Here is a 26538-nt window from a genome sequence, read left to right on the forward strand (position 1 = left end):
CATATGCATTTGGGGATCAGCTTTTAAAGCCTACAAGACAGACAGCTGGAATTTTAACAGAGATGTAAAAATTTTTATTGAGGTAGCATTCAAGTAACATAAAATGAACTGTTTTAACATGAACAATTAAGTGGCATTTCATACATTTACAGTCTTGTGTGATTATCACCTTTATCTAGTTCCTAAACGTTTTTATTACTCCAACATAAAATCCTATACCCATTAAGCAGTTACGCCCCATACCTCCATAAACGGTTAAAGTCCCTTATAACCACCAATCTGTTTTCTGTTTCTATGGATATATCTATTCGGGAAATTTCATATAAATGGATTCGAGTAGTATGTGACTTTTTTTCATTCCTGGAATAAATCCCACTTGGTAATAATGTAAAATATTTTAATATGATGTTAGGTTTGGTTTGGTAGTATTCTGCTGAGAATTTCTACATCATAAGGGATTGGATTATAGTTTTCTTTTCTGGTGATGTCTTTTTCTGGTTTGTTATGAAGATAATGCTGGCCTCCGAGAAGGAGGTGTGAAGTGTTTCCTCTTCTATTTTTTTTGGAAGAGTTTGAGAATATTCTTCTTGAAATGCTTGGCAATGAAACCATCTGCTCTTAAACTTTTATTGGGAGTTTTTTTGATTGTTCAATCTCTTGACTTGTAGGTCTGTTCTGATTGTCCATTTCTCCTTGAGTCATTTTTGGTAATTAACATATTTCCAAGAATATGTTAATTTGTCCATTTAATTTAGGTTGTCTACTTTTTTTGGTATATAGTTGTTCATAGCATTTTCTCGTAATTCCTTTTATTTGTGTGAGGTTAGTAGTATTTATCTCCACTTTCATTTCTGATTTTAGTTATCTCTATCTTCTTTTTCTTAGTCCAGCTAAAGGTCCGTTTAGTTGATCTTTTCATAGAACATACCTGTGGTTTCTTTGTTCTCCCCAGTAGTTTTTCTGTTCTCTATTTCTTTCACCTCTGTTCTAGCCTTTGTTTTTCTTTCCTAACCCTAACTGTTGGTTTAATTTACTCTTCTTTTGCTAGGTCCTGGAGGAGGGTTAAGTTAATCACGTCGTTCATGTGTCCTGTGCTGTTACTCCTTTGTCTTCAATTGTTAGTTACTGAGAAAGTTCTTTTGTCTTATATTATTGGTTACCGAGAGAGATGTTTACAGATGTGCCATTGTGACTATGGCTATGTTCATTTCTTGTTTTAGTTATGTCAATTCTTACTTCATATTGATGCTATATTGTTAGGTGCTAGTACATTGTTATACTAGTTAAGAATTGTTAACATATTTTTGGTGGATTGGCCCTTTTATAATGCCCTTCTCACCTTCTCATCTTAAAGTCGGTTTGTCTAATACTAGTAAAGCAACACTAGTATTTTTTTATGGTCAGTGTTTGCATAGTACAACTTTTTTCTTTTAGTTTTTATTTTCAACCTTTTTTGTATCTTTATATTTAAGTTATATCTCCACAAGACATTACCATTTTTGTTTCATGGAGTCAGTATTCATGATTTACCCAAAAGTTTTCTCTCTATTCTTTTGTATGTCTCTGCTTCCATCTGAAGGACTTTTTAATAACATGTAATTGGGTTTGTTTTTTTAAGCGTTTGGAAAATCTTTATCTTTTTGAGTGTTTATCTGTTTGCATGAAATACAATAATTGACATATTTAAATTTAAATTTAGCATCTATTTGCATTATTTTTCCTCTCTTTTTAGCTGTCTTTTTCTCTATTTTTTTGCTTTCTTTTGTTTTTGACTGAGGAATTTTATTAAAAGTTTTCCATTCTGTTTGTTTTTAATATTTATTTTTCTATTATTGTTCTTTTAGTTGTTGCTCTAGTGATTGAAGCAGACATCCTTGACTTATTAAAGTCAATGTAAATTAGCATTTATATCATTTTGTATGTAATAATACTTAGATTACTTAACTCCATTAACTCCCTCCCAACATTTAAGCTATTTTTGTTGTACATTTTACTTTTACATATTTTTTGAACCCCTCAAGACCTTACCATTCTTTTTTTTTTTTCTTTTTTCTTTTTTGAGATGGAGTCTCACTGTGTTGCCCAGGCTTGAGTGGAGCAGCCCAATCTCAGCTCACTGCAAGCTTCGCCTCCTGAGTTCAATTGATACCCCTCCCTTAGCCTCCCAAATAGCTGGGATTACAGATGCGCACCACCACGCCTGGCTAATTTTTTTGTATTTTTAGTGGAAACTGGGTTTCACCATGTTGGCCAGACTGGTCTTGAACTCTTGATTTCAGGTGATCCGCTCACCTCGGCCTCCCAGAGTGCTGGGGTTATAGGCATGAGCCACTGTGCCCAGCTAAAACCTTACCATTCTTGTTTCATACAGTCATTATTCATGATTTAACCACAAATTTTCTCTTCAGTCTTTCCTATGTCTCTTCTTCCAGCTGAAGGATTTTTTAAAAACCAACAAGCTGGATGTGGTGGCTCACACCTATAATCCCAGCACTTTGGGAGTTCAAGGTAGGAGGATCATTTGAGTCCAGGAGTTCAAGACCTGCCTGGGCAACATAATGAGACCCTGTCTCTACACAAAGTAAAAAAAAATTAACTGGGGATGGTGATGCACCAGTGCACTCCAGCCTGAGTGACAGAGTGAAACCCTGTCTCAAAAAACAAAAAATTTAAAAAAGATTAAAAACAAAATATAAACACAATACCATTATCACTCCTAATACAATTAACAATGCATCTTAATGCATTTCCTGAAAATTCAAGTGTGGCTCATTTTCTCTGATAGTTTCCAAAAGAATGTGTTTTTATAACTTTTTTTCTCAGAGTAATATCCAAACAAGACTCTCACATTGTACTTTGTTTATACTTCTTGTAATGTGATTGCTCCAATCCTGTTTCCCTTTCTTGTGTGCCACTTATTTGTGGAAGAAGGTGGGTTATTTGTCATTAGAATTTGCAACATCCCGAATTTGGCTGATTGAGTCCTTTTGGTATCTTTTAATATAGTCTATGTTTCTTTGTAATTCCTGTAAAATGGTAGTTACAACTAAAGGCTCGATTGACGATGTATTCAGTTTTTGGCAAGAATACTTAATAATTGTTGCTGTACTGTTTCCTAATGCATCAATCAAGCGGCACACAACATCTGGTTGTTAAGATTGATTAGTGGATTTTCTACATGAATAATCATGTTATCTCTAAACATAGACAGTTTTATTTCTTTCTTCCAAATATGTTTTCCTTGTATTCCCCTGTCTTGTCTTACTGCATTGATTAAGACTTCTAGTACCATGTTGAAAAGCAGTGTTGAGAGAAGACATCCTTGCTTTGTTTCTGATATTGGTGGGAAAGCTTCCAGGTTCTTGCCATTAAGTATGATGTTAGCTGTAGGTTTTTTGTAGATATCCTTATTAAGTTGAGAAAATTTTTCTCTCTTTCTAGTTTGCTGAGAGTTTTTATTATGAATGGGTGGTGGATGTTGTTTTATGCTTTTTGGCATCTATTGATATAATCATGTGATTTTCCTTCCTTATCTTGTTGATGTGATGGATTACATTAACTGATTTTCAAATGTTGAATCAGCCTTACCTACAGATGGGTTGCAGACAAACAACCCATTCTGTTTGCTTACATACAAATGGCAAATGGGTTTCCTAGGAGTATTGTAGTGGAGAATTATGAGAAGCTCTATTGCATAGTGCTGCTCTTGTCTTTTGTTTGATAAGCAAGATGTCTATAGTTAGACTCTTTGGGACATTTGTCACATTAGGACCCCCTTCCCCTATGTTCTTGGGATAGTCTGAACTTACCATTATGCTGGCTATCAGATTAACATTTCTGCATGTCGTTTTTTCCCCCATTATGAAATTTTTACTCATTTATTATAGAAATTTGGGGCAATACAGGAAAACGTAAGAAACCCAAACAGGATAAATAAAAACACTTTATGAAATTTTTAAAAGCAGGCAGAGATAAAGAGAGATTACTTTCAAAAGAGCAACAATAGGCCAGGACTTGATTGCACAACAGAAATGAAAGCGCAAACCATGGAGCTTCAAAGGGCTGAAATTTGCCAAGAGCTGCCAATCTAGAAGTCTGTTCTGATGAAAATATTTTTTCCAGAGTGAAGGAGAAAAAAATGTTTTGAAGAAGACAGAATGCCTATTTAGTATAGGAAATAGGATAAAAATCAGTAAGATAAATGCATATATTAAGAAGTTAATTGGTACCAACAATTTTTTTTTAAAAAAGAAAAGAGCAGTAAATTAAACATAGAGTAAGTACTTGGAAGGAAATAAAAAGAGCAGAAGTTAAGGAAATAAAAAACATTCATAAAATAGGATTATAAAAAAGCAAAAGTTGGTTATTCAAAAAATCTTACAAAACTGATGATTGGCCGGGCACGGTGGCTCAAGCCTGTAATCCCAGCACTTTGGGAGGCCGAGACGGGCGGATCACAAGGTCAGGAGATCGAGACCATCCTGGCTAACATGGTGAAACTCCGTCTCTACTAAAAAATACAAAAAACTAGCCGGTCGAGGTGGCAGGCGCCTGTAGTCCCAGCTACTCGGGAGACTGAGGCAGGAGAATGGCGTGAACCCTGGAGGCGGAGCTTGCAATGAGCTGAGATCCGGCCACTGCACTCCAGCCTGGGCGACAGAGCGAGGCTCCGTCTCAAAAAAAAAAAAACAAAACAAAACAAAACTGATGATTACCTGGCAAGTCTAGTTAATAAAATGAGAGATGATACAAATAAGTAATGTTAGAAATGAAAATGAAACATCACTATAGATCCTATAGACATTAAAAAGATAGGAGGATATTTTGAATTACTTTATGCCAATTAATTTGGGAATTTAGATGAAATATACAAATTCCTAGAAAATGAAACTTAAGAAAATTAATACTAGATGAAATGATCTACATGGATTTATACTTGTTAAGTAAATTGCTTTTTTATAAAACCTCGTCCAAAGGAAACTCCAGGCCCAGATGGTTTCACCATTGAATTATATCAGTTCTTGATGATACCAGTCATCAGGAGAACTAACACCAACCCTACACAGCTATTCCAGAGAGGAATAGTAGCTCTCTCCATCTTATTTTATTAGTTCAGAATAACCCTTTTTTTTTTTTTTTTTTTGAGATGGAATTTCACTCTTGTTGCCCAGGCTGGAGTGCGATGGCGTGATCTCGGCCCACCACGACCTCCGCCTCCCAGGCTCAAGTGATTCTTGTGCCTCAGCCTCCCAAGTAGCTGGGACTATAGGCATGCGCCACCATGCCTGGCTAATTTTGTATTTCTAGTAGAGACGGGGTTTCTCCATGTTGGTCAGGCTGGTCTCGAACACCCAACCTCAGGGGATCCGCCTGCCTCAGCCTCCCAAAGTGCTGGGATTACAGACATAAGCCACCGCATCTGGCCAGTTCAGAATAATCTGTTTACTAAATGCTAAGAATAAGACAAAAGTGATTTTTACTCAGAAGCATAGAAGCAACTATTTTAAAGAAAAGATCAACAAACTAAAGACAGCAGTCTATAAAACCATGAAAAATTAGCTTTATTCTAAGAATGCAAGTTTTGTTTAATATGTAAAAAGCAACCTATTTATAATGTCACAATAAAAAGAAATATGGTAGGATAAGCTTAATAGATGCATAAAATAATTTGACAGAAACCAATATCTATTTATGGTTAAAATCTTACAGCAAATGAAGATTAGAAGGAAACTTCCTAATCTGATAAAGATGTTTACCCATAAAAGTCATACTTCATGAGCAAATGTTTAAAACCTTACTGTGCAGAATAAGACAAGCGTACCCACTGTCTTTATCACCACTTCCATTTAACATGGAATCAAAGTCCTGGCTGGTGGTAAAAGATAAGAAAAAGGGGAAAAAGAGGATTGGAAAGGAAGATGTCATTTTTAGTAAATAAATATGTACATATACAATCCCTTCCAAAATTTGTAATTATTCACTTTAATAAATGTATTTTACAAGACTGCTATATGCACGGTCAGCTTACAAAAATCAGTTATATTTCTGTATACCAGTTATTAAAATATCAGTTAAATATTAGTTAAAAGAGGAAAAATAGAAAAGATACTACCATAACAAAGCATCACAAGTATATTACTTGTAGGAATAAATCTATGGAAAGAAGGTTTTGACTTTTATATTGAAAACTACAAAATATTATTGAGAGAAATTTTAAAGGACCTAAATAAAGGTAATTATTTTGGCAGATTCAGAGTTGTAAAAGTATCATTTCTCCATACATCGGTTATATTTAGTTATGGTAGACACTAGTTACATGTGTCCACTGAGTACTTGAAACGTGGCTGCCCTGAATTGAGCCGTGCCATGCATTGGAATTCAAAGACTACACTTGATCTTAGCCAAAAGGCCAGGAAGCGATGGAATTCAAAGACTTAGTCTGGTAAAAAGAATGTCAGGTATCCCAATATTTAAATAGTGATTGCTTCTTGAGTTGATAATTTTGAGGATATGTTAAGTTAAAATACATTAAAAAAATAATTTCACCTGTGAACTTATATTTTTATTGAACAACACTGGCTTATAGATTCAATGCCATATCAAGCAAAATCATATAAAGGGTTGTATATGTTTGTGGAAATTAATAAGCTGATTCTAAAATGTACATGGATATGCAAAGGGCCAGGAAGAGCCAAGATACTCTTTCAGAAGGATGACATAAGAGAACGTGCCCCACTGTAGGGCTTTTCAATGTTGGCACCATTGACATTTTAGACTGGATAGTTCTTTTTAGGAAAAGGACTGGGGAGACTGTCCCATGCATTGCAGGATATTTAGCAGCAGCCCTGGCCTTTACCCACTAGATGTCAGTAGCAGCCCCCATTTGTGAAAACCAAAAAATTTTCTCAAGGTGTTGCTAATTGTCCCCTGCGGTGCGGAATCACTCCTGGTTGAGAACCATCTCTATTGGATATCAAGTCTTAGTATAAACCAAGAGTAATTAAAAGTGAGATATTGAGACAATGAGAAACAGATCAGTGGAACAGAATAGAAAAAACCAGAAGCAGACCCTCACATGCATAGACAATGATTCTATCATATTTATTGCAGTGGACTATCCATATGTTAAATAAGTTTAACCTCGCAACACCACACGCAAAAGTCAGTTGTGGTGGATTTTTGACACAAATGTGAGTGGCAATATGATAAAACTTCTAGAAAAAAATGTAAGAGCTTTTCTTCATGCTCTTGATAGCATGGAATGATCCTTTAAAGAGACACAAGAAACCCTAATATGAAAGAAACGCTAATAAGAAAAGAAAGTGGAAATGTATGACAATTAGGAATTCTTATTGATCAGAAGACATTGTGAAAAAAAGGAAGCCGTAAAGTGGATGAAATTATTTCTAATACATTTATAACAGAGCTTTTCTTTCCAGAAAATGCAAATAATTTATTGAAAATCAGTTGGAAAAAAGACAGATATTCCAGTAGATAAATATTCAAGACATTTGAACCAGTACTTCACAAAAGCAGAGATACAGGTGGCCAGAAAACATATGAACTCAGCTTGCTTACATCACAGGCGGATGCAAGGCAAAACAATGCAAAAGTGTTGAAAACTAGCAACGCTAAGTGTTGTTGAAGATAACCAACCAAAACTCTGGTACAATATGAATGAAAGTGTGGCAAAATGACTTTGGCAATCAGATTGCCAATATCTGCTAAGGTGGAATGTATTCATATCCCATGACCAGCATTTCCGTATTTAGGTAGATCCTAGAAAATATGTGTTCTTGTGCATCAAGAGACAGGTACAGCCAGGCACGATGGCTCATGCCTGTAATCCTAGCACTTTGGGAGGATTGCTTGAGCCCAAGAGTTTGAGAACAGCCTGGGCAACAAAGTGAGAGCCTGTCTTTACAAAAAATAAAAATAAAACAAAAGCTAGGAGCAGCAACATGTGCCTGTAGTCTCAGCTACTCAGGAGGCTGAGACGAGGATCCCTTGAGCCTGGAAGGTTGAGGCTGCAGTGAGCTGTGCTTATGCCACTGCACTCCAGCCTGAGTGATGGAGCGAGACCCTATCTCAAGCCAGGAAAAAAAAAAAAAAAGGAGGTCGGGGAGAGAGAGATGAGTACAGTAGCGCTCAGGGCAGCAGTATTTTTTAAGAAACCCAAAGTAGGGGGTTAAAATCGTTCACTAGTAGTATATTCATACAATGTGGCCATAAAGATGTATCTGTGGTTACACATAAGTACCACGCACTCTACTGGGCCACTGGAGCTCCAGTGACATAGAACAGCATGAATGAATCTCGCAAACATCAAATTCAGTGAAAGAAGCCAGACACAAAAGAATGTATGTCACAGTAGCATTTTATGTAATTTCCTTAAACAGGCAAAACTAAACTCTGGCATTCAAAGAGATAGCTGCATTGTTTTATAATAGCTAAAACCTGGAAATAATCCAAATGTCTAGGAAATGATTGAATATCTTGTTGTATATTCATGCAACCCAATACTAGATAATGAAAATGAGCAAACCTAAACATGCAGCAACATGGGTGAATTTTTTTTCATGTGTTTACAGTGTGGAGTGATAGATGCCAGACACAACATAATATATGATTCCACTGACATAAATTCCGAACATAGGCAAAAACTAGACTATCATGTTAAAGTCAGAATATTAGGTATCAGTCAGGTAAAGGGAGTGGATAGTGACTGGGAGGAGCAGAATGGTGTCTGGGTGATGAGCATTTTGTGATAATCCCTGGAGTTATACATTTGTGTTTTGTGTACATTTCTCTTTGTATGTTTCGTTTCACAGTTTTAAAAGATTTAGCAAAGTGAGAGCCTGTTCTGGTTCCTACTGTTGCAATGACAGGTGAGCCCCAAAACTGGGACTTAGCATGGGAGGGTTTTTGGCTTCATCCAGGAAAGAATTGAAGGGCAAGCCCGTGGCATTAGATGGGAATCTTTTATTGAAGGGTACAGCTCCTTGCAGAGCAGGGCTAACTCATAGGCAGTACACCCAGAATGGGCATTGTATGGGCTCTTGGCAACTGTATTTATATGCATATAAATGCACTTCAATTACATGCAAATTAAGGGGCAGACCAATGCAAATAAAGGGGTGTGTTATTTAGAACTTTCTAGGAAAGGGGCAGTAACTTCTGGGTTGTTGCATGGCATCTGTAAACTATCATGGCCCTGGTGGGGGTGTCTTATGCTAATGAACAGGAAGGCTGTCTTGGGATCACCCTAGTGGCCATCTGCTGGTTCCTGCTGGTTTCTTCACTTCATCCTGTCTGGACCTGTTTTGGTCAGCAGGGTTGTGACCAGAAAACAAGTCCTGCCAGTCTCCCACCTCGCTACTGCTTGGGTTCACACCCCAGCTTTGCTGCTCTCCAGCTGTATAACTTCAGGCAATTTACTTAACAGCTGTGAGCCTCACCTTCGTATGTGTAAAGTGAAGATAATAATCTAATCTATTTTGTGAGATTTGTTGTAAAGATTAGACAAATATTGGAATCTTTGCCAAGCTACAAAGTACTTTATAACAACAGCTGGCACATAGTAAGGGCTGAGTAATTGCAAACTCCTGCTATTATTTTTATGGTTACCGTTGCCAGTTTATTTGTTCAGATGAATTGTAAAGTCTCATTGGAATTACATTGTATTTATAAATCCATCATGGCTCTCCATGTAGATGAGTTTTTGTTTAGGTCTCTTAGAAAAGTTTATTTTATTCACTGTCCTGCATGCTGTTTCATAATTTAATCGTTAGGCATTTATATTTTATCTCTCTCTCTCTCTCTCTCTCTCTCTCTCTATATATATATATATATATATTTTTTTTTTTTTTAATTTTTTTTTTGAGACAGGGTCTTGCTCTGTCACCCAGGTTGGAGTGCGTTGGTGTGATCATGGCTCACTGCAACCTCTGCCTTCCAAGCTCAAGCAATCTTCCTGCTTCAGCCATCCCCGGCTATTGTATTTTTTTGTAGTGATGGGGTCTCTTTATGTTGCCCAGGCTGGTCTCGAATTCCTGGCCTCAAGTAATCCTCCAATCTTGGCCTTCCAATGTGCTGGGATTACAGGCATGAACCACTGCACCCAGCTGAATCACTAGCCATTTTATAGATGCATTTTATAATTATAAGTAGAATATGGTTTCTCTTGAATTTTGTAATTGCTGATTGCTGGCATATAATAGCTAATACTTGGTATGATACACTGCTGCCAAGCTTGGTTCTAGATTCCACGTGCTAAATGCTACATTCAGGCAGAAACTAAGAACAGAGAGGTAACGATATCTAGTACATGGGTTGGGATTCATTCTGACCCCAGTGTCCATATTTAACTCACTGCTGTATGCTTGGAAAGCTGTTGGTTTTTATATTTTTATTTGGTAACTGGCCTAGTCTCATTTTTAGTTGATTCTCTTAGGTTTCCAAGAAACCAGTTATATTATTTATAATTAATTATTTTTTGTATATCCTCCGGTAATTCTTATCCTGGCCTTGTTGCTTTGATCATAACTTGTAGAAAGGTGTTTTTTTAAGAAAGAGTAGAAATTCTTCTGTTAGTCCAGCTAAATAGAAATGCATCTCTTTATTTATTTATTTATTTATTTATTTATTTATTTATTTATTTGAGACAGAGTCTCACTGTGTTGCCCAGGCTAGAGTGCAGTGGCACAATCTTGGCTCATTGCAATCTCCACCTCCTGGGTTCAAGCAATTCTCTTGCCTCAGCCTCCCAAGTAGCTGGGATTACAGGTGCCTGCCACCATGCCCAGTTAATTTTTGTGTTTTTTAGTAGAGATGAGGTTTCACCACGTTGGCCAGTCTGGCCTCGAACTCCTGACCTCAAGTGAGCCACCCACCTTGACCTCCCAAAGTGCTGGGATTACAAGCGTGAGCCACCACGCCCAGCCCCTCTGTTTATTTAGCCAGTAAGAATAGTGTTGACTATTGACTGGAGAATGTTGTGGATTTTTTTTTTTTAATGTTAAGGATGTGTTTTTTTAATTACTGAATTTACCAAGTGGCATTTGATTTGCTCATTCTATTTTGTTTTAAAAGCAGGGATGGCTTTTAAACTATATCAAATACCTTTGGGTATCTATGAAGATGATTGTGTGGTTTTTCTGTGTTGAACTACTAGTATAATGAATTGTATTACTGTATAGCCTAATATTGAATTGTTTTTGCATTCCCGGAATGTTTAGCAGAATGCTGAATTTTACTTGCTGAAATTTCTATAACAGTTTTACATACGTACGTATGAGTGAGATTGGTCTGCAGTTTTCTACTATTTTTGTTAGCTTTTGGCATTGGAAGAATTACAAGCATGTAGAGGGAATCTGGAAGATTTCTGTCTTTCCTTGCATGATATACTGCATTTTAGAAGGAACTTTACACATATGAGTAAATAGGCTTCGTAAATTTCTGGTGTGGCTGCCTAATATTCCTTATTAACGATCTCTTAGTTTTCTTCAATGAAGATTTCAAGTGTTTCTTCTTTTTTATAAATGTTAGAAGTTTTCAAACATAGACTAAAGTAATAAGATTGGTATCATTTTGTGCATCCCTTTCACTTTACTTTTTTTTTTTTTCTTGAGTATTTTGAGCATTGCTACTTAAGGTGTGGTTTGAGGGTTGGTAGCCTGGATGTTACCTGGGCATTTGCTACAGATGCGTGTAATCATGTACATAGAACCACATACATCCCATCACCTTTGCCATAGTCTGTTGGTTACAGGCAAGTCACAGGTCCTGCACCTACCCAAGGAGTGGGTCTCACTTTAGATTTTAAGCCATTCTTCTTATTTTTATTTATTTATTTATTTATTTATTTATTTATTTATTTTGAGACAGGGTCTTGCTCTGTCTCAGTGCAGTGGCCGTGATCTCAGCTCACTGCAACCTCCACCTCCCAGGCTCAAACGATTCTCCTGCCTCAGCCTCCCAAGTAGCTGGGATTACAGGTGCGTGTCGCCACGCTTGGCTCATTTTTGTATTTTTAGTAGAGATGGGGTTTCACCATGTTGGCCAGGCTGGTCTCAAACTCCTTACCTCAGGTGATCCCCCCACCTCGGCCTCCCAAAGTGCTGGGATTACAGGCATGAGCCATCATGCCCGGTCTTAAGCCATTATTAATAATGTTGTCGGCCGGGCGCGGTGGCTCAAGCCTGTAATCCCAGCACTTTGGGAGGCCGAGACGGGCAGATCACGAGGTCGGGAGATCGAGACCATCCTGGCTAACATGGTGAAACCCTGTCTCTACTAAAAAATGCAAAAAAACTAGCTGGGCGAGGTGGCAGGCGCCTGTAGTCCCAGCTACTCGGGAGGCTGAGGCAGGAGAATGGCATGGACCTGGGAGGTGAAACTTGCAGTGAGCCAAGATCGGCCACTGCACTCCAGCCTGGGCTCCAGCGAGACTCCGACTCAAAAAAAAAAAAGAAAAAATTGTCCTGAGATTTTTTAATGTCTTTGAATTTTTAATCATTTGTTTTGGGTTCTAAAAGGGAGCTACAAAGTCAGGGTGTAAGCTTTTTAAAGGCTTTAATGCCTATTGTCTAATTACATTTTCAGAAATCTAGCTTGGCACAATGGTGTACGCCTGTAATCCCAGCCCTTTGGAAGCCTCAGGCATGAGCATCACTTAAGGCCAAGAGTTCGAGACCAGCCTGGATAACATAGCAAAACCCCATCTCTAAAAAATTTTTTAAGCTTAGCCAGGCATGATGACATGTGCCTATAGTCCCAGCTGCTTGGGAAGCTGAGGCAGGAGGATCACTTGAGTCCAGGAGATTGAGGCTGTGGTGACTTAAGATTATACCACTGCGCTCCAGCCTGGACCACAGAGCGAGACCCTGCTCTAAAAAAATAAAGAAGAAAAGAAAGCAAGCCAGTCCCTCTTGTGGTTATATGGCACACAAATGGCAACATTGACAATCCATCCATGTGCCTTTTCTGCCAGTAAGAAATGCCAAGAGATCATTAAATAATGAGAGAGTAGGAAAGAAGACAGGACTTATTAACAATTCTTGTCACTAACAACTTGGGTGATTATTACCTGAAGGCCTAGAGGATATTTGAATTAATTTTTTGTAGCCCAACACTGTTTGATCAGTTTATCATTCCTTACTAAATGTAGTTCAATGTGTCTGTGTCAAGAAACCTTTGGGTGCCTGGCATAGCCTTAAGTGCTGTGGGGGAGAGAATATATATGTCAGTATTGCTTGTGCCTTCCATAAGGTATGTTAGAATCATAGTGTTTATTTTTGTTTCATCTTTCCTCAAAATACAGCTTCAGTTTACAAAAGTTCATGATGAGTTTTGCCCATCCTGGGTTCTCTGGGTTGAAAAAGCTTGAGAAACCCTCTAGGTTAAGAGATGACATCCACCAAGATAACAACAAAGTTGTCTTTTCCTTTGTTTTAGCAACAACGAACTGTCTACAGACTGACGCTCGTGAAAGCATGGAACGTGGATGAGCTCCAGGCCTACGCGCAGCTCGTGTTTCTGGGGAATCCTGACTTCATTGAAGTGAAGGTAAGCCCCTGCTCACTCTGGTGGCCGTGGTGGAGTGACAAAGAATCGTGGTGCTTCGTTGGCCATGGTGGAGTTAACACCTTGTAAAACTCTAGAGGTCCCAGGAATGTTATTGATGTATTCATTTCATGGTCGGTATTCATCAAGAACCTGGCATTGTTCTAGGCCTTAGGGATAATAGCTGTCAAGAAGACCAAGCTCTTGCTCTTATAAAGCAAGTGTTTTAGTAGGAGGATGGACAGTCGACACAAAATGAGTCATTAAAAACCATGTAGTGACATGAATATGCTGAGAAATAAAATAGTGTGGTGGTGAGTAATTGGTTGGCTTTTACATAAACTTTTATTTCAGACATATACGGAAGTAGAGAGATTGGTCTAATGAACCCCTATCCACCCATCACTCACCTTCAAAACTGATCAACTCAGGATCCAGAGTTGTTTCAATTATACCTTTACCCATTTTCTCTGCTCTTAGCCCAGATTATTTTAAAGCAAACCACCAAAATTAAATCATTTACCCACAATTGTTTCAGCATATATTCCTAAAAGATATCTACGCTTATTTTATTTCATTTTTATGTTATGTTATGTTGTGTTATTTTTATTTTATTTATTTTGAGACAGGGACTTGCTCTGTCACCCAGGCGGGAGTACAGTGCTGTGATCGTAGCTCACTGCAGCCTCCAACTCTTGGGTTCCAGCAATTCTCCTGCCTCAGCCTCCTGAGTAGCTGGGACTAGAGGTGCACACCACTGTGCCTGGCTCATTTTTATTTTTTTGTAAAGAGAAGGTCTCACTGTTTTGCCCAGTTTGGTCTCAAACTCCTGGCCTCAAGCGACCCTCCTGGCTCGGCCTCTCAAAGTGCTGGGATTATAGGTGTAAACCACTGTGCCCGGCTGATGTGTATTCTTTTCAAACAGTTATTCAGAGTGCTGGGCTCATACCCAAAAATTTTCAACTGAAAATTTTAATTTCCTCTTCCATGGGTTTTTTTATCCTCTTAGAAATCACTTTGCTGTAGAAAATGGATCATGCATCTTGGCTGATGCCCTATGTTTATATTTTAGATTCTGTTGATTGCATGTTCCTGTGCTTCCTGTATTTCCTGTGGATTGGTGCCTATAGTTAGATCAAGAGAAGATTGATTACATTCAGGAGTACATGTGTGTGTGGGTTTGTTTTATATTTCAGGAATATTTCACTGGTGGTCTTGTATACTCCAATCAGGAGTCACATAATGTCTGCTTGCCTCTCATATTTTTGCAAGTGTTTCTTTGGGATAGATACCTATGAGTGTATTGCTGGGTCAAAGGGTAAATGCATATATTATTTTACTAGATATGGTGTTTGACTGTTTTAGAGAAGCTTTTCTGAGATGACATTTTATTTTATTTTATTTTATTTCATTTCATTTCATTTCATTTCATTTCATTTCATGTCATTTCATGTCATGTCATGTCATGTCATGTCATTTCATTTCATTTCATTTCAGTGTTTTTTGAGATGGAGTCTTGCTCTGTCACCCAGGCTGGAGTGCAGTGGCACGATCTTGGCTCACTGCAACCTCCGCCTCCCAGGTTCAAGAGATTCTCCTCCCTCAGCCTCCCAAGTAGGTGGTGCTACAGCTGCCCACTACCACACCTGGATAAGTTTTCTATTTTTAATAGAGACGGGGTTTCACCATGTTGCCCAGGCTGGTCTCGAATTCCTGACCTTGAATGATCCACCCACCTCAGCCTCCCGAAGTGCTGAGATTACAGGGATTAGTGCTGAGATTACAGGGATTAGAGCTACCGTGCTGGGCCTGAGATGACATTTTAAAAACTGATATGTAAGTGGTCAGCAAAAGCCTGGGGTAAGGGCATTCCGGGCAGGTGGTGCTAGTCCACGGAGGTCCTGTGCTATCCTAGTAGAGCAGCTGAGGTTGGCAGTGGCACAGGATGAATCAGAGCAGTGGGCCGGGGCAGCTTTTAGGAGGCCTTTCAAGCAAAGATAGGGGATTGGATTTTAAACTAAGTTTGATGGTAAGCTTTTTAAATATAGGTGCACTAGGAAAGGGCGTGAAGCTGGGGAGAGATGCAATCTGATTTGTGATTTTAAAAGATCACCCCACTGTTGCAGCATGGCTTGGTTATAGAGGGCAGTAGAGTAGGCAGAACAGTCACGAAGTGAGTGGTTAGTCCAAGCAAGAGATGGTTTGGGGAAGGTCAGTGGGACTAGGGCTGGAGAGCAGTGGGTGCATTTAGGATTCGTTTTGGAAGCAGAACAAATGAAACTTTTTGCTAGATTATAGGTATGAGCTGAAAGAAAAAAGAATCAAGAATAGCACCTGGGTTTTTGGCTTAAGCCATTGCGTGGATGGTGAAACTGTTTGCTGAGATACAGGAAACCAGGAGGGAAAAGGGGACATATCTGGGGAGAAATTTTGAGCTCCCTGTTGGCCACGTTAAATTTGAGATATCTTTTAAATATCTGAGTAGAAGTTTAAATAGATTGTAGGTTTTATAAGCTCAAAATTTCAGGGATAAGATAGGACTAGAAATAATGATTGGAAGTAATGGCTTTTTTGGGCAACTAAGAGTCCACAAGACAAGAGAAGTGATGAGAAAATGTATCCTGTCTGGGAAAGCCAGCTCTGCTCATTTCCGTTTATGGCTTTGAAACTGAATGCTCTCTGTGTCATATCAGAGGTTTTACAGCTGTCTTTTGGTGAGTTTAGCTTTTGGTGTTGCTCTAGAGGTGTGGGGAGATGGGAACAGATGAAATACTCCTGTCTGAGTATGTAACATTTTATCTCTGGTCAGGCTGAAGACACTCTTGAAATTGCTCTTAATTTCAAAAGACTACTCTTGGCAAGAGCTCTAATGATGCAAAGATACAAACTGCCCCTGAAAATATGTGTCAGCTTAAGCAAACCTTGCCAACATCAGAGATTAGTGGTGTTTCAATTTACGATTTAGCTATTAAAGAATGCTGCCTCAAATTATGTTGCAGTAAAACCTCTATTATAATAAAGCAGCTTGGCTGGATCTCCCCTTTTTTCATTTCCCTCCTTTCTTCCCCCCTGCCCCGCCTCTCCCCTCTCCTTTCTTACTTTTGTAGTCATGTTTTTCTATAAAGAACAGGTATTTTAAATCTGAAAAAAAAAATCAGTCAGCATTATTTTTTAAAGAAAGACAGCTTTCTTTAAACAGCATAATTTTAAAGAAGTATTTTTTAAAGAAAGACAGCTTTCTTTAAATAGTATAATTCTCTGGTGGATATTACTTGGTTCACCAAACTATGAACATCATTAGGAAATAGATAAAGCCTTCTGTCTATAGCTGAGATGTGTTTTGTTTCGTTTTTCTGAGACAGTCTTGCTCAGTTGCCCAGGCTGGAGTACAGTGGTGCAATCATGGCTCACAGCAGCCTACAGCTCCTGGGCTCAAGTGATCCTCCCACCTCAGCCTCCCAAGTAGCTGGACGACAGACGCACACCACGACGCCTGACTAATTTAAAACATTTTTGTATTTATAGAAATGGGGTCTCACTGTGTTGCCCAGGCTGGTCTTCAACTCCTGGCCTTAAGCAGTCCTCCTATGTTAGCCTCCCATAGTGCTAGGATTATAGACATGAGCCACTGCACCCAGCCTAGCTAAGATGCTATTAACAACAAAGTTTTCTTTCAAAATTTCCATTTTATTATTTTGTCCTTGCATTCAACAATATTTTTGAGATCTCTCCATGTGATAGGCCTTGTTAAAGCACTGGAGATGAAAAATTTTATATGTATGTGCTATTTGGGAAATGAATGTTTTATTGAAAATAGGCAAAAATCTATAAAAGTAAAATGACCTACTCTAAGAGATTTTATAATTGAAAACTCTTGGAGAAATGTATAACCAAAATTAATTTTTTTTTTTTTTTTGAGACAGGGTCTAACTCTGTCTCCCAGGCTGGAGCACAGTGGCACAATCTCGGTTCACTGCAACCTCTGCCTCCCACGTTCAAGCAATTCTCATGCCTCTGCCACCCAAATAGCTGGGATTACAGGTGTACACCACCATGCTTGGCCAATTTTTGTACTTTTTGTAGAGACAGGGTCTTGTCATGTTGCCCAGGCTGGTCTTGAACTCCTGAGCTCAGATGATCCGCCTGCCTTGGTCTCCCAGAGTGTTGGGATTACAGGCGTGAGCCACCGTGCCTGGCTTAAAATTAAATTTTTGATGATAAAATATAATGTAATAAATAACAGTTCATGTTACATCAGAGGGAGGCACATTCAGTCATGTCAGATCTTTCATAGAAGACCCCAGGGAGAAGGGTCCTGCAATGAATGTGAAATGCCTGGTCACTAGAGGGTTAGTCTCATTCTTTGTTAACTTACCTGTCATTGTCTAGCAAGTTAATGAGATGTCTTCCTTTGATGCTGTAGTGGCAAAAGGATGTTTACAGAATATAGCATACTGCTACTAAGAGGCAAAACAAATTCTAGAATAATATTTATTATGCAATTCCATTTTCTTTTTTTATTTTAATTTTTATTTTAAATCGTTGATTGCATTTTCAATGTTGTATGTTCAGATGTATTTATGTAAGAAAAGTATGGAAGGATATATGTCAGATTGTTAACAGTTATCTATTTGAGAGAAGGGGGGAAGGTTTATTAATTTTACATTTTGTAATTATATATTGTGTGGATTATTGCAATGAGCATGCATTGGTTTGTAATTCAAAAGACAAATGAAATAAGTAAATGGAGAAGGCATGCTTTTCCTGTTCAATAGGATTAAACTACAGAATGTCTGGAAAGACATCTTTTTGTTGTTGTTGTCTTATTAATTAAAGTTAAAAATTTCTAAAATAGAGGAGTTTTAAAAGTTATTACCTGGGCCTAGTGGCTCATGCCTGTAATCCCAGCACTTTGGGAGGCTGAGTCAGGTGGATCACTTGAGGTCAGGAGTTCGAGACCAGCCTGGCCACATGGTGAAACCCTGTCTGTACTAAAAACACAAAAATTAGCTAGGCATGGTGGCGGGTGCCTATAATCCCAGCTATTCGGGAGGCTGAGGCATGAGAATCACTTGAACCCAGGAGGCAGATGCTGCAGTGAGCTGAGATCACGCCACTGTACTCCAGCCTGGTCAAAAGAGCAAGACTCTGTCTCAAAATAAATAAATAAATAGATAGATAGATAGATAGATAAATAACAACAATAATAATAAGGCCTCTCCATAAAACATTTGATAAGAACTAGCAATATAAGGCCGGACGCTGTGGCTCACACCTGTAATCCCAGCACTTTGGGAGGCCGAGATGGGCGGATCACGAGGTCGGGAGATCGAGATCACCCTGGCTAACACGGTGAAACCCCGCTCTACTGAAAATACAAAAATTAGCCGGGCGCGGTGGTGGGCACCTGTAGTCCCGGCTACTTGGGAGGTTGAGGCAGGAGAATGGCGTGAACCCGAGAGGCGGAGCTTGCAGTGAGTGGAGATCGCACCACTGCACTCCAGCCTGGGCGACAGAGTGAGACTCTGTCTCAAAAAAAACAAAACAAAACAAAACAAAACAAAACTAGTAATATGGTAGGCTATAACCTCAAACCTCTCCAAGAATAAACACTTAGAAGTGAATCTGTTATGAAAACCATACGTTTGGGAAGGTGCGTATCTGTCATGGCCGTAAGGGAGACACTCTTGGAGCTAGAAGAAAAGAAACCATTCTGGAAGTACTCCATGGTCCCAGTAGACAGGACTTGGGTTTAAAGGACAGAAGACTAGGCCCTTTCACCTTCAGTGAAAGGATGGATTAGGGAAAAACTTACCCATGGACACAGTAACACTTGGAAGGTTTGTTCCATACCCGTGCTCTTGGTAAAAAGGAAAATTCTCTCCAGGGCCTTACCCTCAAACAGCCTTGGAATTCAAATTTAATATTATAGTACCTCAAGGTCATATAAATGCTCCCAAGATGTAAAATCAATAATACAGATTGGCCCTGGATTCATGGATATGCCTCAAGCTCCCTGCAGACGCAGACACAATGCTGTTCATACCCTTTGTATTTCAGTTGAGTTGCTTATCTTTTTGTTATTAAGTTCTTTGACTTTAAAATGGAAACACACACATACGTGTGTGTGTGTGCATTCAGAGTACTGTGCTGAACTGTTGACAAATTCCTAAATCCAGTTTGAGGAAGGTTTCTGACATGTGTCTGTCTCCCTATTCAACTTCTTTTTCTCATTTTGCTTGTAGCACTAACCTAATTGAATTTAGGAAACTCTGCCTTCCTTTTTCTATCTACCCTGTGTGCAGTTTCTCATGTGTGAGTCAAAGGAAAAATCGTCTTAACTTTGGTCATAGAAATGGTAGCATGAACACCCTTGGGTCAGGAAGCGTGATTGTAAATGCGGGAGTGGCGTCATGGCCAGGCATGCCCTCGGCATCTTTCCTCCCTGACGCGTGTGTGTGTGTGTGTGTGGTGTGTACATGTGTGTGGTGTGTGTGTTTTGTGTGTGTGCATGTTTGTGCATTGTGTGTGTTATGTGTGTGCATATATGTGTGTGTGTTGTGCTTGTGCATGTGCGTGTGTGTTGTGTGTGCATGTGTGTGGTGTTTGTGTGCATGTGTGTGTTGTGTTTGTGCATGTGCGTGTGTGCATGTCAGATCTGGGGTCTCCCATAGTCTGCACTTACTGGAGTCTCGTGGGGCGAGAGGCAGTGCCCAGTTTTGATACCTACCTAAAATGTGCCAGTGTAGCCTGGGACAGGTTATTCATCCTCTTTGAGCCTAAATTCTGTCAATATTAAAATTAGAATAAGAATGTCTCTTTAATAAGTTTGTTTTAGGCCGGGCGCGGTGGCTCAAGCCTGTAATCCCAGCACTTTGGGAGGCCGAGACGGGCGGATCACGAGGTCAGGAGATCGAGACCATCCTGGCTAACACAATGAAACCCCGTCTCTACTAAAAATACAAAAAAATTAGCCGGGCGTGGTGGCGGCGCCTGTAGTCCCAGCTACTTGGGAGGCTGAGGCAGGAGAATGGCGGGAACTCGGGAGGCGGAGCTTGCAGTGAGCCGAGATCGTGCCACTGCACTCCAGCCTGGGCGACAGAGCGAGACTCCGCCTCAAAAAAAAAAAAAAAAAAAAAAAAGTTTGTTTTGAGAATTCAATGGGGTAATGTATGCCCAGATTCAGTTAAGTTTTTAGATCACTCTCCATTAAGCACATTTATTTAAACAAAATCAATAGAGGATATTTCTTTATCATATCAATTTCCTCTTTTCTTTCTTTACCACTCTTGTAAAATATTTTTCTGCTATATTCCTTGTAAATTAGCATGTATCTTAGCTTCATTAGGCTTAAAGAGGCCTTTATTTGCTAGCCTGAGAATCTTCCTTGTCATTATTTACTTGCTTGCTTTTGAAAAGGTTTCCTGTTACAACCATCTGTCTTGCTGAAAACTTTTGTAATACAATCCATTTGTAAATGAAATACTGTCTGTGTGTTCTCTGCCTAGCATTACACCTTGAGACTAGGAAGTGCTCTGTAATTATTTGTTGTCAAATGGTTTAAAACTACTTACTGTTAGCCCCCTAGCTGTGTGGAATGCTCAATCCTTACAGAATGCACCCTGCAAAATGATTGTCTTAGCATAGCCTCACTCTCTCCCACAAAGGTGAGGAATACAGTCACTTTTTCTTGTATGTAGCAGTCCCTAACCAGCGTTTATCAGCTGGCTCACAACTGTTACGGAGTAGAAAACTCCTGAGTAATGCGAATGAAATTTTGTATTAGATTAGAAAAGAGTTAAGGAGTTTAATGTCATCGGAGAATGTCTGACTCGATTTTTCATTCATTTAGCATAGATTGATTTGGGGTACCAAGAGGAACAAGACACAGTCCCTGCCCTTGAAGGGCTGAGTTTTGACGCTTTGTTGTACCAGTTACCTGGTAACAGATAACTGCACAGGATGTGATAAGATCAGGGTCAGATAGGTAGAGGTTCCTGAACGGAGGTTAAAGAAATTGATGGGTCGTTTTAGCCAGGTGCAGACAGGATGCTGAGTGGGCAGTCCAGCTCTAGAGTTACTTGTGCATATGGCCAAAAGACAGGGGCTTGAATGGCTGATGGTCCATTGTTAGCGCAAGCTACAGAGGCAGGTGAGGAAGGCCTCGTGCCGTGGTGAGAAGCTTGGGCTGGTTTAAAGGGGAGTTATTGAAGCATTTTTAGGATAAAGGAATGAAGTATTTGGGGTATATTGTGGGGGAAAAAAATCATAAAGTCATTATTTCTTTTCTCATCAAACTATGGGGAACAAAAACAGTATCAGGAGTCTTTTGACACCCATTTGGTTTAATTAGGATATCAAATAGTCAAACCAGCGCAATACTGCTCTTCCCACAGACCATGAATCCCAAGGCAAACTCTCCAAGCAGCCAGTGAGGAGGACTTTATGGCCCCGTCTTAGTCTGTTTGCATCGCTATAAAAGAATACCTGAGGCTGTGTAATTTCTAAAGAAAGGAGGTTTATTGGCTCATGGTTCTGCAGGCTCTACAAGAAGCCTGGTGCCAGCAGCTGCTTGTGGTGAGGGCCACAGGCCGCTTTCAATCATGGCAGAAGGCAGAGAAAGAGACAGATGGACAGACAGAGAGACAGACAGATGGATACTGCCCTTGTGACCCAAACACCTCCCATTGGGCTCCACCCCCAACACTGGGGATCACATTTCAGCATGAGGTTTGAAGGCTCAAATATCCACAGTATAGCAGCCCCCATCTCCTAGGGCAGTGGGGTGGGTCCGAAAGCCACCAGGTTGTAAAAGTGTGGGTTATGCTTTTCACTGCAAACTCCAAAGATGTGTAAATGGTCCTGTTCTTCACGAACATTCTTGGGGTCTGCTTGTCACTCCTCAGCCTGCAGATTCTGGCGTGAGTGACTTGGCTTTTCTATCACCACGCTGTACCCATCTGTTTTCTTCAGACTGTTCTTTATTCAGAGTTTTGGGCGAAAAACTTGCTGCTTCTGATAAATGGAGTTGGGGGTGAGGGTGAGAGTGGGTGAGAAGGTGGCAGACAGCTGTGATATGAAGAGAAGGTTTTTTAGATAATTCTGTGCTCAGGAATAAAGTCAGGACAAGCCATCAGTAGACTAGAGGGTAAGATGAAGTGGGGCAGTCACAGCAGAGAGAACACCAGACAGAGCCATTGGGCGCCTAACTAAGTGAGAGCTCGGGGTCCCTGAGGTGACCCCCACTCTAAGTCACCAAGACCATTTTCTGCTTAGAGCATTTCTGTCACAGTGCAGGCTCTGGCTCTGTGATTGACTCAGGAAGTTACCCAGGACTGCTTCCCTCAGAGGATTTTGTTGTTGTCGTTGTTTGGGTTTTGTTTTGTTTTGTTTTGTTTTGTTTTGAGACAGAGTCTCGCTCTGTTGCCCGGGCTGGAGTGCAGAGGCTGGAGTGCAGAGGCGCGATCTCAGCTCACTGCAATCTCCGCCTCCCAGGTTCGAGCGATTGTCCTGCCTCAGCCTCCCAAGTAGCTGGGATTACAGGTGAGCACCACCGTGCCCAGCCAATTTTTGTATTTTTAATAGAGACGGGGTTTTACCATGTTGTTAAGGCTGGTCTCGAATTCCTGACTTCAAGTGGTCTGCCCGCCTCAGCCTCCCAAAGAACTGGGATTACAGGCATGAGCCACTGTGCCTAGCCTCTTCAAAGGGTTTTATCTGGCTAAAATGAGAAATGTTATGTGAAAATACCATAAAGCATCATAGAGTCGTAAGGAATGGTGGAGTCATGATAATGAACCACAGCAGGCATTCTCTCATTCCATTCCCAAACTAAATCTCCCCTCAGTGTTTCATGGCTATTTTTGCTGTGTAATAAAATATTAAAATATTTTCAAAAGCTGTTCTCACGAAGACAAGATCTTATCTAACAACTCTGTGATTCAGTGAACTAACTTTTTAAATATTAAAAAGGAAGTCCTTTGAAGTAGCTACTGCATACATGGTGGTTTGTGTAATCCACATATAAGCAGTATTTAAATTGAGGTAGAGTACACTTTTATGACTAATTTGGCTTATCACTACATCATTTTCATGTTTTTTATGCACTTGGGTAAGGCTAGCAGTTTTTCAGCCATGCTTTCATAATGATTGCTTGAACCATGTCATTATTTGCCTTTTTTTCTTCACCTTAAGCTCTGTTACTGAGCAAAAGGGGCTCACTGCCTGATGCTCTGGAAGCCAATACTAATTGACATAGGGTTTTTGAGGGGGAAAAAAAAACTTTTTTATTGCAAGTCAACTAATAAAGAGACACTAAGTCCAGCTCAAATTTGTCTTCCTGTGCAGGCTTTAAGGCAATGATTTTATCAGGAGATGGATTCTCGGATTAGTAAGTGATTAGTGGAAGGAAAGGGGAGATCTGAAAAGTCCTCGGACACGCGCAGTTGGCTATTTCATCATGCTTCCTCATGGATTATATATGCAAATTCAGGCAGAGTTAGTATGAAATGTGTTGGAAATTTGGGCTGTGACGTCAGCAAGCTCTTTCTACTCAGACTCCATTGGCCATGTTGGTTCCAACCAATTTCAGCCAGTTTTTTTTTTTAATCTCATAAGCAGAGGGAGTTTCAGCATTTTAGCAAGTTGTTTATTTTCTTATACTGCCATCCTGCAAACACAAGAATTTCTGTTAGTCGTTGGTTTCTTTAACTCTTTAGGGCACAGTTTCAGCTCCAACTCTGTTTAATGAATCTTCTAAATCACTGGGCAAGCTGAGAAGATTCTCTTGTTTATTGTAATTAAGCGGGGTGGCTGTGGTTTATATTCCACAAAGGCCATCTCAGTTTAGTGCACCAGTAATCTTTCTGAACAGCTGTCTTGAGTCGAGTGTTTGGCAAAGCTCATGTGAATCTTCATCCAGGTCCCAGCTCTGCCATCAGGGTCAGGGTCACTCTGGTCATTTGTTGGTTTTTAAAAATTCAGTGTTGGCCAGGCACGGTGGCTCACGCCTGTAATCCCAGCACACGGGAGGCCGAGATGGGCAGATCACTTGAGGTCAGGAGTTCAAGACCAGCCCTGGCCAACATGGCGAAACCCCATCTCTACTAAAAATACAAAAATTAGCTGGGCATGGTGGCACGTGCCTGTATTCCCAGCTACTTGGGAGGCTAAGTCAGGAGAATCGCTTCAACCCAGGAGGTGGAGGCTGCAGTGAGCTGAGATCACACCACTGCACTCCAGCCTGGGCAACAAGAATGAGACTCTTGTATCTAAAAAATAAATAAATAAATAAATAAATAAATAAATAAATAAATAAATAAATAAAATAAAATATTCAGTGTCATTCTGCATTCTCCAAATTGTCTGTGGTATGTGTGTGTGAGTCCTGTCTTTATATGTATTGGTATGTATTTCTGTTTGTGTGTGTGTGAGAGAGACAGAATGTGTATGAGGGGTGCACATGCCTTTCTCCCAGTCCCCCCCAGTTATTCCCCACTTAGCAGAATCATTTCTGGGATATTCAAACAAGTTGTTGAGAAAAGTTTGATTTGTGAGTATTTGAAGAGCTCACAGAGTTAAGATTTATCTCAAGAAATAAGATAAATCTTTTATTATTAGAAAAGTAATCATTTACCATTATGTAATTTACCAAATAGAGAATTTAGTTATGAAATTTTGGGCTCTTGTATGCCTGGGCTGTTAGAGAGTCCAAAAGAGTTAGACAGTTTATCTTTCTGCAGTTGTACTTAAGAAGAATTTCTATGTTGGTGAAATACATGTGTATATGTAGTTGTGTGTAAAGGTATATAGGTGCATACACAAATATATTTCCCTTTTGGCATGATTGTCTATACAACCACATTCAAAGTGCATTACAAAATGAATTCCTTAAAGAATAATTTTAGGCCAGGTGTAGTGGCTCACACCTGTGATCCCAGCACTTTTGTGAGGCTGGGGCAGGTAGATTGCTTGAGGCCAGGAATTCAAGACCAGCCTGGTCAACATGGCAAAACCCCATCTCTACTAAAAGTACAAAAATTAGCCAGGCGTGGTGGCAGGCGTCTGTAATCCCAGCTACTCGGAAGGCTGAGGCACGAGACTCTCTTGAACCCAGGAGGTGGAGGTTGTGGTGAACCGAGATCGCACCACTACACTCCAGCCTGGGCGACAGAGCAAGACTCTGTCTCAAAATAATAATAATAATAATAATAATAATAATTTTAAAGGGATCCTTACCTGGTACTTTAAGGAAAAAGTTTGCCAGTTTCAATCTCAATTATACTAGAAAATGGAAGCTCAGCTTATTTTCCCAGTGAATCAATTACTTGGTCAGTGAATTTTTGTGAGTGTCCACTATGTCCCCATTATTATCCTAAGGGGTGATAACCCCTTCAGAATTCCTCAGTTATAGTGCACAGATGAATCTGAATCAAAAAACATGCTATTGATTCAAATACATTATTGTGACCAGACAGCATAGATTGTGACAACTGTAGAAAGCACAGGTACTTAAGCCCCAGCAATGTCATAGAGTAGCGAGAGCATCAGCCTGCTGTCTTTGTCAGTAGCTACTTGTATGGTCTCCTAAGCAGATTTTATCGTCTCTATGTTCACTTCCTTCACTGTAAAATGCGGACTGGATTGCATTGGATGACCTCAGGAAGGCTTTCTGGCTCTGAAAGTCTTCTTCTATGACATGCAGGTAGGTCTGTAGTCATCTCTGATGGTTATACTGTTTCTACAGGGTGTTACCTACTGCGGAGAAAGTTCAGCAAGCAATCTTACCATGGCCCATGTGCCCTGGCATGAGGAAGTGGTACAGTTTGTCCGCGAGCTGGTGGATCTGATCCCTGACTATGAAATTGCATGTGAACACGAACACTCTAATTGCCTCCTGATAGCACACAAAAAGGTAAGAATAACTCAAACATGGATTCTTCTGTTCCCCGACCCTGCTGTTCTTTCATTCTCTTC

The 26538-nt window shown here is 39.8% G+C and overlaps 1 protein-coding gene across 4 annotated transcripts in view; it reads left to right on the forward strand.

Annotated features, from left to right (window-relative positions):
- Positions 1 to 26538, forward strand: part of LOC101000797 (S-adenosyl-L-methionine-dependent tRNA 4-demethylwyosine synthase TYW1) — a 256556-nt gene that overhangs the window by 186647 nt on the left and 43371 nt on the right. For all 4 annotated transcript variants that reach the window (XM_009202869.4, XM_021935762.2, XM_021935761.2 and 1 more), the window contains 2 exons: positions 13456 to 13566; positions 26309 to 26476. In XM_009202869.4, coding sequence (XP_009201133.2) covers positions 13456 to 13566; positions 26309 to 26476 — 279 coding nt within the window. The remainder of the gene's footprint in view (positions 1 to 13455; positions 13567 to 26308; positions 26477 to 26538) is intronic.

This window comes from Papio anubis, chromosome 4 (assembly GCF_008728515.1).
Source record: "Papio anubis isolate 15944 chromosome 4, Panubis1.0, whole genome shotgun sequence".
Classification (NCBI taxonomy): Eukaryota; Metazoa; Chordata; class Mammalia; order Primates; family Cercopithecidae; genus Papio; species Papio anubis.